This window comes from Scyliorhinus canicula, chromosome 17 (genome assembly GCF_902713615.1).
Source record: "Scyliorhinus canicula chromosome 17, sScyCan1.1, whole genome shotgun sequence".
NCBI lineage: Eukaryota > Metazoa > Chordata > Chondrichthyes > Carcharhiniformes > Scyliorhinidae > Scyliorhinus > Scyliorhinus canicula.
In genome coordinates, this window is record NC_052162.1 from 105,978,211 (window position 1) to 105,996,366 (window position 18,156).

The 18,156-nt window shown below is 45.2% G+C and overlaps 1 protein-coding gene across 1 annotated transcript in view; it reads right to left on the reverse strand.

Annotated features, from left to right (window-relative positions):
- LOC119951503 (zinc finger protein 850-like) overlaps positions 1-17,592 on the reverse strand; it is a 33,713-nt gene extending 16,121 nt beyond the window's left edge. The window contains exons 1-3 of the mRNA XM_038774709.1: positions 17,013-17,592; positions 10,161-11,394; positions 8,864-8,930 (exon numbers count right to left, since the gene is read on the reverse strand). Coding sequence (XP_038630637.1) covers positions 8,864-8,930; positions 10,161-11,284 — 1,191 coding nt within the window. The 5' untranslated portion in view covers positions 11,285-11,394; positions 17,013-17,592. The remainder of the gene's footprint in view (positions 1-8,863; positions 8,931-10,160; positions 11,395-17,012) is intronic.
- Between the last annotated feature and the right edge of the window lie 564 nt (positions 17,593-18,156).

The following is an 18,156-nucleotide window of genomic DNA, read 5'->3' on the forward strand; positions in this document are numbered from 1 at the left end:
TTTAGCTGTGTCAGGCTGAGCCTTGCGCACGTAGAGGTGGAGTTGACCCTATGCAGTGCTTCGCTCCAGAGTCCCCATCCTATCTCAATCCCCAGGTCCTCCTCCCATTTCTTTCTTGTTGCGTCCAGTACGGTGTCGGCCCTTTCTGTCAGTCGGTCGTATATGTCACTACAGTTCCCTTTATCTAGGATACTTGCGTCCAGTAGGTCTTCCAGTCGTGTCTGTCGTGGCGGTTGTGGGTACGTCCTTGTCTCCTTTCATAAGACGTTTTTGAGCTGTAGATACCGTAGCTCGTTCCCCCTGGCTAGCCGAAATTTCTCTGTCAGTTCGTCCAGTGTTGCAATCCTGCCGTCCGTGTATAGGTCCCTGACTGTCAGTGTCCCTCCGTCCTGCCTCCACCTTTTGAAGGTGGCGTCAGTCAGTGCTGGTGTGAACCTATGGTTGTTGCAGATGGGAGCTTTGTCAGACATTGTGGTCAGGCCAAATTGCTGCCGCAGTTGGTTCCAGGATTGGAGGGTGGCTATCACCACCGGGCTGCTGGAGTGTTTTTTGGGTGGGGATGGGAGTGCTGCCGTGGCGAGGGCCCGGAGGGAGGTCCCCATGCAGGAGGCCTCCTCCGCGCGCACCCACTCGGCCTCTGGCTCCTGTATCCATCCCCTTACTCACTCGGCTGTTGCCGCCCAGTGGTAGAATTGTAGGTTTGGGAGGGCTAGCCCCCCCCGGATTTTGGTTTTTGTAGGACCTTCTTTGGGATCCTAGCATTTTTACCCCCCAATACGAACGCCATGATTAGTTTGTCCAGCGCTTTGAAAAAGACCTTGGGGATGTAGATCGGGATGGATCTAAACAGGAAGAGGAACCTGGGCAGTACGTTCCTTTTGATCGTCTGGACTCTCCCCGCGAGGGAGAGTGGGAGTGTGTTCCATCTTTGCAGGTCCATTTTTACTTCCTCCGTCAGACTGGTGAGGTTCCATTTGTGGATCCCTTTCCAGTCATGGGCTATTTGGATCCCCAGGTAGCGGAATTTGTGTCGGGCTTGTTTAAACGGCAGTCCCGTTAGTGCTGCCCCCCACCTGCGGGTGTACTGGGAAGGTCTCGCTTTTGCTCTGGTTGAGTTTGTAGCCCGAGAAGGTTCCAAACTCTTTCAGGAGCGCAATGATCCCGTCCAAGCTGCTCTGTGGGTCCGAAATGTAGAGGAGCAGGTCATCTGCATACTATTACGATATTAAGCATAAGTTTTCTATGATGCACTGGGAAACATGACTGAAAGGAAGGACAGTGGACAGACAATGGCAGTCATTCAAGGAATGAATAGATGAACTCCAAAAGTTGTTTATTCTGTTTTTCTATAATAAATTTAGAGTGGCCAATTATTTTTTTCCAATTAAGGGGCAATTTAGTGTGGCCAATCCACCTACTCTGCACATCTTTGGTTTGTGGGGGTGAAACCCACGCAGACACAGGGAGAATTTGCAAACTCCACACGGACAGTGATCCAGGACCAAGATCAAACCTGGGCCCTCAGCATCGTAGGCAGCAGTGCTAATGACTGCGCCACCCCAAAGTTGTTTATTTCTATTTGGCGCAAGAGTCGAAAGGGATCTGTGGCCAAACCAGGGCTTACAAGGGAAATTAGAGATTGTGTTAGATTCAAAGAAAAAGCATACAGACTAGTAAGGAAAAGTAATAGACCTGAGGATTGGGAACAGTTTAAAATTCAGTAAAGGTGGACCAATGGATTGATTAAGACGGGAAAAATTCAATGTGAAAGTAAGCCAGTGGAGAACATAAAAACTGACTGTAAAAGTTTATACAGGTATGTAAAGACCCCTTACAGTCAGAAATGGAGAAATTCATAATGGTGATCAAAGAAATGGCTGAGGAACTAAATTTGGACTTTGCTTCTGTCTTCACAAAGTAAGACATGAATAATGTACCAGACGTTCTGGGAAACACAAGTTTTCGTGAGGAGCTAAAGGAAATCAGCATCTGGCAGCACAGTGGTTAGCACTGTTGCATCATTGCGCCAGGGACCCCGGTTTGATTCCCAGCTTGTGTCACTGTCTGCGGAGTCTGCATGTTCCCCCCGTGTCTGCGTGGGTTTCCTCCGGGTGCTCCGGTTTCCTCCCACAAGACGTGCTTGTTAGGTTAACTGAACATTCTGAATTCTCCCTCAGTGTACCCAAACAGACAAGGGATTTTCAAAGTCACTTCATTGCAGTGTTAATGTACTTGTGACACTACTAAAGATTATTATTAGTAGAGGAATGGTTTTGGGGAAATTAATGGAATTGAAGGCAGATAAATCTCCAGGGCCTGGTAATCTTCATCCCGGAGTATTTAAAGAAGTGGCTCTCCCAATAGTAGATCCATTGATGGCTATTTTCCAAAATTCTTTCGACTCTGGAATGGTTCCTCCAGGTTAGAGGATAGCTAACCTAAGTCCGCTATTCAAAAAGGGAGGAGAGCTAAAACGGAACTCTTTTTTAAAAAACGTTAAATTTAGAGTACCCAATTCATTTTTTCCAATTGAGGGGCAATTTAGAGTGGCCAATCCACCTACGCTGCACATCTTTGGTGGTGGGGGCAAAACCCACGCAAACACGGGGAGAATGTGCAAACTCCACACGGACAGTGAACCAGAGCCGGGATCGAACCTAGGACCTTGGTGCCGTGAGGCAGCAAGGCTAACCCACTGCGCCACCGTGCTGCTCGAAAGCAGGGAACTATTGACCAGTGTGCCTAACATTGGTATTAGGAAAGTTGCTCATGACCATTATCAAGGATTTCATAGCACAGCATTTTGAAAGCAGTGGTATAACCAGACACAGCCAGCATGGATTTATGAAAGGGAAATCATGCTTGACAAATCTACTGGCATTCTTTGAAAATGTAACTAGTAGAGTTGAGCAGGGAGAACCGCTGGACATGGGTTATTTAGACGTTTAGAAGGCTTTCGACAAGTCTCACATAGCAGATTACTATGTAAAGTTAAAGCTCATGGGATTGGGTAGTGTCTTAAGATGGATAGAAAGCTGTTAGCAGACAGGAGGCAAAAGGTTGGAATAAATGGGTCTTTTTCTGATTAGCAGACAGTTACTAGTGGGGTTCTGCAGAGTTCTGTGCTAATTCACATGATACATTAATGATTTGGATGAGGGAATTAAATGTATTATCTCCAAATTTGCAGATGATATAAAATTAGGTGGGAGGGTGAGTTGTGAGGAGGATGCTGAGATTCTTCAGTGTGATTTGGACAGGCTAAGTGAGTGGGCAGACACATGGAAGATGCAGTGTAATGTGCAGAATTGTGAAGTTATCCACTTCAGTCGCAAAAATAGAAAAGCAGATTATTATAATATAATAATCTATTATTGTCACAAGTACACTTACATTAACACTGCAATGAAGTTACTGTGAAAATAGTTGAATGGGGTGGATTTAGAGGGGTGGATACTCCGTGAGATCTTGGTGTCCTTGTGCATCAGTCACTGAAAATGAGCATGCAGGTATAGCAGGCAGTAAAGAAGCCAAATGACATATTGGCCTTCATAGTGAAAGGATTTGAGTATAGGGATATGAATTTTTTACTGAAATTGTATAGGACGTTGGGTAGGCCACACCGGGAGTATTGTGTGCAGTTTTGGTGTCCGTATATGAGGAAGGATGTTCTTGCCATGGAGGAAGTGCAGTGATGGTTTACCAGACTGATACCTGGGATGGCAGGACTGTCATATGATGAGACTAAACTGGTTAGGATCATATTCGTTGGAGTTTAGAAGAGTGAGAGGGGATCTCATAGAATCTCATAAATTCTAACAGGATTAGACGCGGTAGATTCAAAAAGAATCTTCCGATGGTGGGGGGGTGGAGTCCAGAACTAGGGGTCATAGTTTGGGGATAATGGGTAAATATTTTAGGACTGAGGAGAGGAGAAATTTCTTCACCAGAGAGTGGTGAATCTGGAATTCACTACCACAGGAGGTAGTTGAAGCCAGAAAGGTTGTGCGATTTCAAGAAGGAATTAGATCTAGCTCTTGGGGCTTTAGGGATTAAGAGAAATAATAATAATATTTTTATTGTCACAAGTAGACTTACATTAACACTGCAATGAGGTTACTGTGAAAAGCCCCGTGTTGCCATATTCCGGCACCTGTTCAGGTACACAGAGGGAGGATTCAGAATTCTCAGCTGGTACAGGAATTGAACTCGCGTTGCTGGCCTTGTTCTGCATCACCTACCAGCTGTCTAACCTATTGAGCTAAACCAAATGGGACAAGATGGGACCAGTGATTCAATTTTCTGATCATAGACTGGTGGAGCAGGCTCGAAGGGCTGAATGGCCTCCTGTTTCGATTTTCAATGTATGCTTTTATGTAATCATCCTCCTTTCTGCTAGGTATGGCGGCACAGTGGCTAGCGCTGCTGCCTCGTAACGCCAGAGACCTGGGTTCGATTTCGACCGTAGGCAACTATTTGTGGAGTTTTCATTTTCTCTCCGTGTCTGCATGGGTTTCCTCCAGATGCTCCAGTTTCCTCCCACAGTCAAAAGATGTGCAGGTCATATGGAGTGGCCATGGAAAATTGCCACGAGGTGGGATTGCGGGGATAGGACAGTGGCGTGGACCTTGGTAGGGTGCTCTTTCAGAGGGTCAGTTCAGAGTCGATGGGCTGAATGGCGTCCTCCTGCACTGTAGGGAATCTGTGATTCTATGACTCCAGCCAGTGGCGATGATGGTGTTCACATATACCTGTTCCCTAGGGGGGACCTAGGGGGTCGGGTTTGATGCTTTGGGAGATGTTGAGAAAGTTCTGGTAGACTTGCAGATGTATAAAATCCCTCTCTTTCATCCCTTCTCCCTTACCTCTTCAACACCACCCCCGCTCCCCAATAGATGCTGGAGTTTTGTAGAAGCTCTGACCAGTTTCACTTCTCTGAAAGACATTAGGGAACCAGTTGGGTTTTTACAACAATCAAGTTTTCATGGTCACATGAATATGGACTGAACAGTGAGGGGAAATAGCATCACAAGCTAATATAGTAAAACATTTCAATATTTTCATTTATAAATAAACTAAGGGGACGGGAGAGAGAACATGACATTGATCTAGAGGAAAAATCCTATTTGAAAAAGGGAGTACTGGTTATGAATTCTTTTTTTCCAATTAAGGGGCAATTTAGTGTGGCCAATCCACCTATCTTGCATAACCTTTTGGGTTGTGGGAGTGAGACCCACGCAGACACGGGGAGAATATGCAAACTCCACACTGAAAGTGACCCGGGGCCAAACCTGGGTCCTCAGTGCCGTGAGGAAGCAGTGCTAACCACTGTGCATCGTGCCGCCTTCTGAATTATAATTATTGTGTCTAAAAGATTTAAAGTACCTGATCAAAAGGTGAGGGTCCACTGCGCTGAAAAGGAATAGTTTGAGAGGACAGAAAGGTCAGCTGAGACAGTCTGTCCTGGTCCACTCACGTTGATGCAACAGTCAACAAAGCCCAACAACGTCTCTACTTCCTGCGGAAGCTAAAGAAATTTGGCATGTCTGCATTGACTCTCACAAACTTCTACAGATGTGCAATAGAGAGCATCCTATCCAGCTGCATCACAGCCTAGTATGGCAACTGCTCGGTCCAAGATCGTAAGAAACTGCAGTGTGGTGAACTCAACCCAACGCATCACACAAGCTTGCCACACCCACATTGATTCTGTCTACACCTCTCGCTGCCTCAGGAAAGCAGACAGCATTATCAGAGACCTCTCCCACCAAGGCATTGCCTTCTTCTAGATCCTTCCATCAGGCATAAGGTAGAGAAGTCTGAAGACTCGCACATCCAAACATAGGAACAGCTTCTTCCCCACAGCTACAAGACTCCTCGACGACTCCCCTCAGACTGATCTGTTCCCTGTAAGAACACTATTGACGACTCCCTATGCTGCTCTTGCTCACGTATTTGCTTTGTTTGGCCCCTTGTTCCGCACTGTAACCAATCACTGTTTGTCGATGTACCATTTGTCAATGTTCTCTGTTGATTATTCTTTTGTTTACTCTGTATGTACTGTGTACATTCCCTCAGCTGTAGAAAAGTACTTTTCACTGTACTTCGGTAAATGTGACAATAAATTAAATCAAATCAAATGAATGCTCAAAATCACGTTTCCAGATTGAATAGTGATGTTCCTCGAAGGAGTCACTTGATCTGGATTTAGTCTCCTGAGTGTAGAACAGTGAAAGCTGCAAGAAGGACAAGTAAATCGAATTGTGTCACCTGGAAATTGTATTTGGGTCCCTGGAATGTGGGAAAAGAGGTGAAAGAGCAAATGCTGCATCTGTTGTGACTGTATCAAAATGTACTGTGATACCAGAACTGGATGGTTAATTCATGTAAAAATTGAACTGGCTGAACATTCTGGTCTGGAAATGAGCTAGCAACGACTCGAGTGAGGCCTTTCAGAACATGAACGATTTTGATGGGGAGACAAGTGGACAATGTTTCCATTTGTGATGAGATGGAAATAACAATAAGTTAGTCACCAATATCTAATGAGATAAAACCACAAAATATCTGTGGATCAAGAACAGAGTTAACATGAAGTGTGAACTGATACAGTGCAGTTTCCATGAAAGGTGACAGATCTGAAATGTAAACAATGTCTGCCAGATCTACTGCGGGTTTTCAGTATGTCATGATTTCATCAACTGAAGGTTTGTAGGAAATTGAAACTTGTCACCAAAATGGATTGTGCATTGCTACTGAATGGATAGTGTGTGCGTGCGCGCGTGTATGTGTGATCATTTGTTCCTCTCACCTGCTGAGTCTCCAGTAAGTTAAAAAAGATCAGATCAAACTCTGACAGTCACTCGATTCATCAGTACCCAAATGTAAGTGTGTCTGTGGAAAAAGATGCAAACATCTGTGAGGCTGGAAATAGGGGAGAGCAATGTCATAGAGGGATTTGAAAAGAAAAATTAGATTGGCAGGATATATGGAATCAATGACTGAGATGAGAGCAGCACATACCTGGCAGCTAAATTTGTAGATGACTCAAAATTGTTGCTATATAATTTGGTGGAGTTAACTTCACACGGATGAGATAGTATCTGGAGATTAATCACTCTTGTAGACGTTGGACATAATGTTCATGAGACCATAGGATATAGGAGCAGGATTCAGTCATTTGGCCCATCTAGTCTGCTCTGCCATTCGATCATGGCTGATGTTTCTCAACCCCATCCGCCTGCCTCCCCCCCATAACCCCTGATCGCCTTATTAATCAAGAACCTATCTATCTCTGACTTAAAAATATTCAATGACTTGGCCTCCTCAGCCTTCTGCGGCAAGGAGTTCTAGATTCCCCGCTGGGTCACTGTTTGTGCAGAGTCTGCACGTTCTCCCCGTGTCAGCGTGGGTTTCCTCCGGGTGCTCCGGTTTCCTCCCATAGTCCAAAGACGTGCAAGTTAGGTGGATTGGCCATGATAAATTGCCCTTAGTGACCAAAAATGGTTAAGAGGGGTTATTGGGTTACGTGATAGGGTGAAAGTGAGAGTTTAAGTGGGTCTGTGCAGACACGATGGGCCGAATGGCCTCCTTCTGCACTGTATGTTCTATGTTCATCACCATCTGGCTGAATAAATTCTTCCTCATCTCCATTTTAAAGGATCATGCCTTTAATCTGAGCTGTGCTCTCCGGTTCTAGTCTCTCCTATTAATGGAAACATCTTCTTCACGTCCACTCTATCTAGGCCTCTCAGTATTCTGTATTTTTTAAGGAGATCGCCCTCACCCATTTAAACTCCACCCAGAACAGACCCAGAGTCCTCAACCATTTCTCATATGATAAGCCCTTCATTCTTGTAATCATTCTTGTGAACTTCTTCTAGACCCCCTCCAAAGCCAGCACATCCCTCCTTCGATACAAGGCCCAAAACTGCTTACAATATTCCAAATGGAGTCTCCCCAGTGCCTTTTACAGCCTCAGCAGTACATCCCTGGTCTTGTATTCTAGCCCTCCCGAAATGAATGCTAACATTCCATTTTCCTTCCTAACTGCCAACTGAACCTGCATGTTTACCTGAAGAGAATCCTGATCTAGGACTCCTCAGTCCCTTTGTGCTTCAGGTTTCTGAAGCCTTTCCCCTTTTAGAAAATAGTCTATGTCTCTATTCTTCCTACCAAAGTTCATAACCTCAAATTTTTCCACACTGTAATTTACCTTCCATTTATTTACCCATTCTCCTAGCCTGTCCATGTCCTTCTGCAGCCTCCCCACTTCAACTCTATCTGTCCCTCTGCATGTCTTTGTATAATCTGCAAATTTAGCAACAATGCCGTCAGTTCCTTTCCCCAGATCATTAATGTACATCGTGAATAGTTGTGGGCCTAACATTGACCCCTACGGAACACCACTAGTCACCGGCTGCCATCCTGAAAAATACCCACTAATCCCCACTCTCTGCCTTCTGTCTGTCAGCCAATCCTCCACCTATGCCAGTATTTTGCCCCCAACACTATGGGCTCTTATCGTAATTAGCAGCCTCCAGAATGATACCTTGTTAAAGGCCTTATAATGTTAGACTGAACATTTACCAATAAAATTATTCCATTCAAACAAATCCATCAATTACTCTCTTTCTCAGCTCCACAGTGTGAGAGACAGGGAAAAGCAGCAATATTCCAGTCCTACACACTCCAAATACCCGCTGCCAGCAGAAAGCCCTGAGCACGTTTTCCAAGAAATTGTGAAGAGTAAATGTTCAATATTTTGATCGATACCATAGTCAGTTCACATTCAGTAATAAACCTGAATTGGGGAACATTCAGATCAGAGTTTTGATAATGGTTTTGGTTCGGGGAGCTGTACAGGTATAACCCCTTCACTACAGAATCTTGTTTCGTGGAAGTACAATTTATTGAAAACCTTAGCTATGCTGCCGAGAAATTAATCTATCATTATAATCATAAAATGATATGCATCCCAATTTTTGCCTATTTCTCCAGAACGGTATTTTGCAGAATCTCATTAAAAACCTGGGGAAGTGTTAATGTCACATGGCTGTGACATGGTTGTTTTTTTGAAATTGATGTTACAAATGAGCATGTGGGACTATTCCATCTCACTGTCGATTTCATGTTCCAGGGAACAGCAATCAGTGTTGTCATTGACTGAAGAAGTCACTTGCGTTCCATCTAAACATGTCATTTTGGAGGAGAAACAAGTTTCAGATGAAAGAGATCAAAAATTAAAAGTCTCAGGATACAGCAGGTTAATATCTCGTTAACCAACTTCTGAGGTTGTCTAGTGGTTAGGATTCAAGCTCTCACCACCATGGCCTGGGTTCATTTGTCAGTCAGGGAATGAAGATTTATTGCTGCAGACCAAACTGTTAAATGAACCTGAATTGCTTCCTGAAATTGAATCTGAAATGGATCCTTGGGGGACACCAAGTACGGGGACTTTGGAGAGAAAAGGGAGAGTGGAGATAGGGGTGGTAGTTTAGAAAGACGATAGGACCAAGTGTTGTTTTTTTTCCAATGGGTCTCTCTCAGGAGAGTGCCAGAAGAGAGAGAGAACAATTAATAACAGCCAACATGGGCAAGTTGGATGATCAGCAATTTAGCGGGAAGAGGGTCAAGAGAGCAGAATATGGGTCTCAAGGATAAGATGTGTGCTGAGGGGAGATCGGAGAGAAATTAGAGAAAGATGTGAGATCAGCGTTTGGACAAGACGAAACTTTAGAGAAAGTTTGTCCCAGTGGTGTAGTGGAAGGAAGAGAAGCAGCAGAGACAGCTGATCAGATTGTCTCATTCTGAGTGACAAAGAGGCTGCATGAGCTCCTCACACTTGTTGGTGAGGATGGAGGAGACAGGGAAGAGGGAAAGAACTTCAAAAGGAGCTAACTTCCATCAGAGATATTAAAAGACACCAGACATTTCATATTTAACACAAAGCTGATTTATTTTATATTTATGCAGAATATTAGCCACTGAAACTGGACTGGACATTATTGTCAGCAGAAACAGACCACAATGAACATGATTCAGTCCTGGATGTGAATAAGAGCAAAATTCATTGTGGTTACTTGTGAACTGGCTAGTGTGCCAGCAGGTTGGATGACTGAGTGAACTCTTTCCCACACTGGGAGCAGGTGAATGGTCGCTACCCAGTATGGATTTCCAGATGTGTAGTGAGTTGGGATGACCACCTGAATCCAGTCCCACAGTGAGAGCACGTGAATGGTTTCTCGTCAGTGTGAACACGTTGATGGGACATCAGTTCCTTGGAACTTTTGAAACACTTACCACAATCTGGGCATTTGAAAGGTCTCTCGTTAGTGTGAACTCGCTGGTGATTCAGCAGGTTGGCTGACTGAGTGAATCCCTTCCCACACTCGGAGCAGGTGAATGGTCTCTCCCCAGTGTGAACCTGCTGGTGCACACTGAGTTGAGATAATGTCTTGAACCCTGACCCGCAGCGAGAGCACCTGAATGGTTTCTCGTCAGTGTGAACACGTTGATGCGTCAGCAAGTTCCCGGAACTTTTAAAGCACTTCCCACAGTCTAGGCATTTAAAAGGTCTCTCATCTGTGTGAACTCGCTGGTGTGTCAGTAGGTGGGATGAACGAGTGAATCCCTTCCCACACTGGGAGCAGGTGAACGGTCTCGCCCCAGTGTGAATTTCCTGGTGTGTGGTGAGTTGCGAAGACCACCTGAACCCGGTCCCACAGTGAGAGCACCTGAACGGTCTCTCATCAGTGTGAACACGTTGATGGGACATCAGTTCCTCTGAACTTTTAAAGCACTTCCCGCAGTCTGGGCATTGAAAAGGTCTCTCATCAGTATGAACCCGCTGGTGTGTCAGCAGGTTAGATGAACAAATGAATCCCTTCCCACACTGGGCGCAGGTGAACAGTCTCTCCCCAGTGTGAATTCGCTGGTGTACAGTGAGGTGAGATGATCGCTTGAATCCAGTCCCACACTGAGAGCACCTGAACGGCCTCTCGTCGGTGTGAACACGTTGATGGGATTTCAGTTCCCAGGAAGTTTTAAAGCTCTTCCCGCAGTCCGAACATTTAAAATGTTTCTTATCATTGTGACCTCGCTGGTGTTTCAGTAAGTTAGATGACTGAGTGAATCCTTTCCCACACTCGGGGCAGGTGAACGGTCTCTCCCCAGTGTGAATACGCCGATGGGTTTCCAGCTCTGATGGGTAATTGAATCCCTTTCCACAGTCCTCACATTTCCACAGACTCACCCCAGTATCATCAATGCTTTTTCTTGCCATTTTCGAAGGCTGATGATCCTCAGGTCCTGATGCAATTGAGAATCTCTGTCAGATACTGATGTGATGTTTGGTTTCAGTTTCCCGACTGGAAATCGTCGCCTTCTAATACCCTGTGAAATTGATTTAAAAAAGAAAAAAGGGAGTGAGAGACCCCCACAAAAACACAAAGCAGATTGTGAGATTGAGCTGAATGAACCTGGTAATGTTTGGGTCCATGAAAGCTGCTGGATTCTTGTAAAAACCTAAACGGTTCACTAATGTCCTTTGGGGTCGGGAACCTGCCACCCGGTCTGGGCCTACACAAGACTCTGTCCTCTGTGACAGGATAGAGAGGTGAAGAATAATAATTTTATATAACTTCAGTTTGGCCAGAACTCTGACAGAATCTCCCAAATCTCCACACCCGTAAGGACCAGGATAGCGGGTGTATATGAGCACCATCACCTCCGGTCACACACTGTCCTGACTTTTCTGATGCCCAGTACTGGATGAACAGAAATTTCCTGCATTTAAACACTTGGAAGACTGAAGATACTCCATCCCAGCAGCCAGCCAATGGGGATTCCCATTGTGGGCATCCCCACGTTGTCGGGAAATCCGTGGATGTGAGTGCGCTGCCGGCGAAATGGGGGATCCGCTGAAGGAGAATCCAGCCCATTGTCTTCTGTTCCCGCTTAAAACTGTTTAGCCACCAACTACTTCTAGACTTAACTATCATAACACACACTCACCCACAGACCAGCCTCCCACATTCAACATTCTTGTAATTTTGAGGTCATCCAAAACTCTACCCGTGTGTTTACTCACACCAAGTCTTGATCACCCATCACCCCTAAGCTCACTGACCTGGAAAGGCATCCCTTGCAGAACCATGGGGAGAAAGTTTAAACTCTACATAAGACGTTTACCCAAGGCCGGAACTGAACCCAGGTCTTTGGCGCTGTCAGGCAGCAATGCTAACCACTGTTCTACCATGCCGCCAGAGGAATACTAAAATTCTCATCCTTATTTTCCTCCACATCACTGACCATCCCTATCTCTGCATTCTCCTCGATCTCTAGCATCTAATTCCAGCCTCTTGAACATTAATGATACTAAGCGCTCCACCATTGATGGCTGTTCTTTTAGCTGGGCCACAAGCTCTGGAATTTCCTCCTTAACCCTCTCCACCTCACTTTCTTCATTTAAGATTCTCTTTAAAACCTCCCTTTTTAACAAAGCTTTCGATCACCTGCCCTAATTGCTCCTTATGTGACAACCATTACTTTGTAACATTTCTGTGAAATGACATGGAAAGTTTTATTCTGATAAAGGCACAAATACAAATTATTGTCACTGACTTGGCCATATATCATTGTTCTGCCTCATTAATAAGACATTGTAATTTAAAGTGTGATGCAGTTTGGTGGACAAGTTGTTCCCATTTTGTCACTGAAAAGATTGAAGAATAGTCCCCCAATAAACATGGCGACCGCGCACGTGCTTTACTGCACTTGCCCCCAATAAAGTTTGTAGAAAGGCATGGATTGATCAGGCATAGTCAGCATGGATTTGTTTAGAGTGGATTGTGTCTAATTAACTTAATACAAATGTAGGAAGAAGTAACTCGGAGGATTAATGAGGGGAGTGCAGTGGATATTGTCTTCATCGATTTCAGTAAAGCATCTGACAAGGTCCAAATTAACACCTTCAATGATCCAAACACCCACGTCCCTCTGCTCCTTGACACATTTAGGGATTTTTTACTGTCTCTCCATGTTCATCTGACCAAAATGCATTACCTCAGTTATCCACATTGAACTTCATCTGCTACCTATCTGCCCACTCCACCAACTTATCTATGTATTTTTGAAGTTCTGCACTGTCCTCTTCACAGTTTACAATAATTCCAAATTTTGTGTTTCCATAAATTTTGAAACTGTCCCTTGCACAGCAAGATCTAGACCATTAACATGTATCCGGAAAAGCAAGGGTCCCAATATCAACCGCTGGGGTACACCACTACAAACATTCCTCCAGCGCAAAAAATATACATTGACCATTACTCTCTGCTTCCTATTATTCAGTCCATTTTTTATTGATATTACTACTGGCCCTTTTATTCCACAAGCTATAACTTTTTTCAGAGGTCTATTGTGTGGCACTGTATCGAATGCCTTCTGAAAGTCTATGTGCATCACATCAATATCATTACCTTGTTGACCCCTTTTATAATCACCTCAAAAAACCCCAGCAAGTTAGTTAAGTACAATTTCTCCTTTCGAGATTCATACTGGCTTTTCTAAATCAACCCACATTTTCCCATATGATTACTAACCCCATCCTGAATAATTGTTTCTAGACATTTGTCCACCACTGATTATAAAGTGATTGGGCTGTAATTACTGGAGCTATCTTTGCAACCTTTTTTCAACAAGTGCTTAACATTTCACGGTGGCGAGGTCCCAGGTTCGATTCCGGTTCTGGGTCACTGTCAATGTGGAGTTTGGACATTCTCCCCGTGTTCGCATGGGTTTCGCCCCTATAACCCAAAGATGTGCAGGGTAGGTGGATTGGCCATGCTAAATTGCTCCTTAATTGGAAAAAATTAATTGGGTACTGTAAAAACAAGCGCATATTTACCATACTCCAGTGGCACGGTGACACAGTAGTTAGCACTGTCACCTCACAGCGCCAGAGATCAGGGTTCACTTTCGACCTTGGGTGACTGGCTGTGTGGAGGTTGCACTTTCTCCCCATGTCTGCATGGAGTTTGCACTTTCTCCCCATGTCTGTGTGCTCCAGTTTTTTCCCACAGTCCAAAGATGTGCAGATTATGCAGATTGGCCATGCTAAACATTGCCCGAGTGTCCAAAAATGTACAGGGTAGGTTGGGATTGGACGGGGGAGCGGGTCTATGTACGGTGCTCTTTCAGAGGGTCGGTGCAGAATCAATGGGCTAAATGGCCTCCTTCTGCACTGTATGAATTTTACTGTCCCCCGAGTCTTGTGATACCTGGAAAATCAATTCCAGTGCCCTTGCAATTTACATTCTCACTTCCTTCTTTCAATATCATTGGATGCATCTCATCTGGTCTCAATGTCTTGTCAACGTTCAGTACCAACAGTCTATTCAACACTTCCTCCTGATTAATTTTGAACCCTTCAAGAATAGAGTTTCCTTGTCTGGCACCATGTCCTTGGTGGCATCTACTTCCTTGGTAAAGACAGATGGAAAGTGTTGTTTCAATAACTTAGCCTAGCCCCTTGCCTCCATTTTAGGTCCCTAATCAGCCCCATTTCTCCTTTTACCACCCTTTACTATTCATATGCCTATGGGATATGACTTTGGGATTACATTTTATTTTGGCTGCCAATCTCTTCTCATAATCCAGATTTTCTTTTCTAATGTGATTTTTGTGTTCCTCTTGGTTACCAACTGCATTTTCTACCTCACAACTGCCATAAGCACTTCAATCTGGAAATGTGTGAGCTAATGGATTTGGGGAGGGCAAACAAAGCAAGGGACTACTCAATAAGTGGGAAGAGATTGAGAGGGGTTGAGGAAATGCAAGATCTTGATGTGCAGGTCTACAGGTCCTTGAACATGATAGGACAGGCAGACAAGGTGGTCAAGAAAGCATATGGAATGCTTTATACTACTGGCCAATGTATTGAATACAAAAGCAGGATTGCAATGTGCAACTGTATAAAACACGGTTTAGGCCACAGCTGAGTTTTGCATACAGTTCTGGTCACCACATTACAGACAGAATATAATTATTCTTGAGAGAGTGCAGAGGATGTTTACAAGATTGTTGCAGGGTGTGGAAATTGCAGCTATAAGGGGAGATTGTACAGGCCAGGGTTGGTTTACTGAGAACAAAGAAAGAAAAGGAGTGACCGAACTGCAGTGTACAAAATTATGATGGCCATGGTCAGCAAAGAATTGCTTTCCCCAGTAGAGCGATTTGAGGGAAAAGTTCCCAGAGGGTACGAGCGGTCTGGAATTCAGTGCCCAAGAAGCTGGTTAAGGCTGAAACTCTCAATCCATTTAAGATGTCCCTGGATCAGCATCTGAAGTGCTGTAACCATAGAATCCCGACAGTGCAGATTTGCCCAATCGTGTTTGCATTGACTCTCCGGAAGAGCACCCAAATAAGTCCAATTCCGCACCCAATCTCAGTAGTCCCACTCTGGACTTAAGAGGCAATTTAGCATGGCCAAACCACCTAACCTACACATTTAACCTGCAAGGACTGCAGGCCAGGTGTTGGAAAATGGCATTAAAGAGCGGCCAATTTATTTCCATTCTTTGGTTAGGGCAGACTATTTTAAAGAAAAACATTTTATTGAGGTATTTATGGTTTTATAACAATAAATAATGGTCAGGGCAGGCAGAATGGTCTCTCTCTCAACCGTAATCTTTCTATGATTAGAACAGCTAATGTGGTCTCACTATTAAGAAAAGTTGTAGAGATAAGCCAGGGAACTACAGACCAGTATGTCTCATGTCAGTGGTGGCGAAACTTCTGAAGGAGAGAATCTACCTCCAGTTGGAGAGGCAAGGTTTGATCAGGCTTTGTCAGAGGGAGGTATTGCCTAATAAATTTGATTTAATTTTTTGAGCATGTGACCAGGTGTGCAGATGAGGGTAGTGCAATTGACTCAGTTTACATGGATTTCAGCAAACCTTTGACAAGGTCCCACATGGGAGACTTATCAAGAAGGCAAATGCACATGGAATACAGGGTGATTTGATAAGGTGGTTTCAAAATTGGCTTAGCTGTAGGGGACAGGGGGTGATGACAGACGGATGCTTTAGTGACTGGAAGCCAGTATCCAGTGGTGCACCACAGGGATCTGTGCTGGGCCCCCTATTATTTTCATTTATATAAATGACTACGTGGGAGGTAGGATCAGTAAGTTTGCGGATGACACAAAGAATTTGCCGGGTCAACAGTGAAGTTGAGAGTCGTAGGTGACAGGAAGATATAGACAGGATGGTCAAATGGGCAGAAAAGTGGCTGATGAAATTTAACCCTGAAAAGTGTGAGGTAAAACACTTTGGAAGGAGTAATGTGACAAGGAAGTATTCAATGAATGGCATGACACTGGGAAGTTCCGAGGAACAAAGGGACCTTAGATTGTTTGCGACAGGTCTCTGAAGGCAGAAGGGTGGGTTAATATGGTGGTGAAAAAGGCATGTGGGACACTTGCCTTTACCTTTATCATTCGAGACATAGATTACAAAAGCAGGGAGGTCATGTTGGAGTTGTGTAGAACTTTGGTGAGGCCATAGCTGGAGTATTGCGTGCAATTCTGGTTGCCACATTAGAGAAAGGATGTGATTGCACTGGAGGGGGTACAGAGGCGATTCACCAGGTTTGATATGCTTGATTAGTTTTTGCTGGCGAAGAAAGGATTGAGGGATGACCTGATCAAGATGTACAAGATTATGAGGGACATTGTCAGGGTAGACGGGGAGCAGCTGTTCCCCTTAGCTGAATGATCAGTTACAAGGGGACACATGTTCAAAGTGAGGGGCAGGGGGTTTAGGGGGATTTGAGGAAATCCACCAGAGGGTGGTGATAGTCTGGAATGCATTGCCTGGGAAGGTGGTCACAGTAAGAAGTCTTACAACACCAGGTTAAAGTCCAACAGGTTTGTTTCGAACACGAGCTTTCGGAGAGCAGCTCCTTCACCTGAGGAAGGAGCTGCGCTCCGAAAGCTCGTGTTTGAAACAAACCTGTTGTACTTTAACCTGGTGTTATAAGACTTCTTACTGTGCTCACCCCAGTCCAACGCCGGCATCTCCACATCAGGGAAGGTGGTAGGCAAGTTGCCTCGCATCTTTTAAAAAGTATCTGGATGAGCACTTGGCATGTCAAGGGGCAAGAGCTGGCAAATTGGATTAAGTAGGCAGGTCAGGTGTTTTTCATGCGTCAGTGCAGACTCGATCGGCCGAAGGGTGTGCTGTATTATTCTGTGAATCTAAAAGATTGAAGAACATTGGCCCAAATAAACATAGCTGTTCGCTACTGCACATCACCCCGCACAGAGATGGCCACCACGCATGCGCCACGCTGCTCATTATCCACCATTGCCATATCGGCCGTGAACTCGGGTCTGTATCTCCGGGAAAAAAAACTGTGGCCCCTGCTATGTGTGAACGAAGGGCTGCGAAGTTCTTTTTCGAAGTTTGCAAACAGAACATGTTTACGAAGACTTTCCGCCCACCGGCCACATCCATTGCTCCCTACGTCCCGTCATTGCACTCACTTACTGATTCCGCACCACATCAACATCGCCCCGTCGCCATTACTCCCACTGCGCATGCTCCAGACCCCAGCCCGGCCTCACCCCCTCATTCACTCTGATTGGTTGGAGGACCAGCCGCTTCCGCTCGCTCCTCCAATAAGGGGGACAGCAGGAGTGAAGGACGTGGAAGTGAGGTTTTCAGCTACCCCGACCTGGCTGCCCGACTGCCTGCCTGATGGGAGAGGACGGACTGCGCCCTTGTCCGACCTTTCCTGGGCTAAAGATCATTTCCTCTCCCCCTCCCACCCAACCGCTGGACGGGAGTTTTTTTTCTCTCCAGCCAACACTCTCCTTAGGGGCACCAGATAGCCACGGTGACCCATCCTCCTGTGGCCACCCCTCCCTCTACATTCCTGGTTCTCTTTTCTTGCCCTTCCTCGCCCCTCCACTTACCTATCCGGGATGTGGACATGCCGGCGTTGGACTGGGGTGAACACAGTAAGAAGTCTTACAACACCAGGTTAAAGTCCAACAGGTTTGTTTCAAACACGAGCTTTCGGAGCACTGCTCCTAGGTGAGGAAGGAGCAGTGCTCCAAAAGCTCGTGTTTGAAACAAACGTGCTGGACTTTAA